At 51.6% G+C, this 1,030-nt stretch overlaps 1 protein-coding gene across 1 annotated transcript; it reads left to right on the forward strand.

The window, feature by feature from the left end:
* Window positions 1-173: 173 nt before the first annotated feature.
* On the forward strand, window positions 174-1,013 carry LOC107883654. Its single transcript, XM_016804115.1, has one exon. The coding sequence runs from the start codon at window positions 174-176 to the stop codon at window positions 1,011-1,013; it is 840 nt and encodes a 279-aa protein (XP_016659604.1).
* The last annotated feature ends 17 nt before the right edge of the window (window positions 1,014-1,030 follow it).

Raw genomic sequence — 1,030 nt, forward strand, 5'->3', positions numbered from 1 at the left:
GTATGCATGAAGCAGTGCGTAATTACGTGCGGGCGTGCGACGTCTGTGCACGTGTAAAACCACTGAATCGCAAACCAGAAGATCGGATATGCATCCGAGTCCCACGGCAACCTTGGTAGGTGCTGAGCATCGATCTTATGGGTCCATACTCACGAACGCAGCGGGGCAAGACAATGATTTTGGTAGTAACTGACTGTTACAGTCGCTGGGTAGAGGCGTACCCCTTAGGAAAGGCGACGACCAAATCGATTGTGGATACATTCGAACGGGAGTTGTTCCGAGGGTTCGGATACCCGAGGGCATTATTGTCAGATAATGGCCCGCAGTTCGTGTCCAAGGCAATGGGAGAGGCACTCAAGAAGTGGGAAGTGGAAGGTTGGACGACTCCAATATACCACTCAGGTTCCATCCCGGTAGAAAGACAAAATCAAGAGTTGAAGAAAGGGTTGCGAACCTTACTTGTTGATAAGCCTCATCATCTGTGGGATGTCTACCTGCCACACGTGTTGTTCTCCGTAAGAAACAGAGAGAACCGAAACACAGGACAGTCACCGGCCAAATTTATGTTTGGTCGGGAGATCAAGGCCCCCGGAGATTGGCAGCTCGAGCTGGCCGAAGGATCTCCGGACGCGAGCAAAAATGGTCCAGAGTTGTCCGGAGCAGTGCGGAACCCTCCGGTAGAAATCGATGATTCTCCGGTAGAACTTGATGATGCTCCTGTGGTAGAGGGGGGTGACCCGGTGGTTTCCGTACCTAAAGCCCCCAGTACCCATATAACCCCGGAATCCCCGGGAAGAAGTAATCTGTCGGTTGGGGATCGGGTATACTACAATGCGCATCCGCAGTCAAGTGCGGAGAAGCGTTTTCACGCGGGGTTCGCCCCGAAATGGTTAAGTCCGGTTAAGTTGGGTAAGCCACTAGGAACCGGAGTGTTTTTGACGGAGAGTAAACACCCTACTAAGTTACATGTCTCAGCGATGAAGCGAGCTGTAGGACTCGTCAGAGAACACTAACTAATCATAACTTGTTT

This window comes from Acyrthosiphon pisum, unplaced genomic scaffold, assembly GCF_005508785.2.
Source record: "Acyrthosiphon pisum isolate AL4f unplaced genomic scaffold, pea_aphid_22Mar2018_4r6ur Scaffold_20610;HRSCAF=21553, whole genome shotgun sequence".
NCBI lineage: Eukaryota > Metazoa > Arthropoda > Insecta > Hemiptera > Aphididae > Acyrthosiphon > Acyrthosiphon pisum.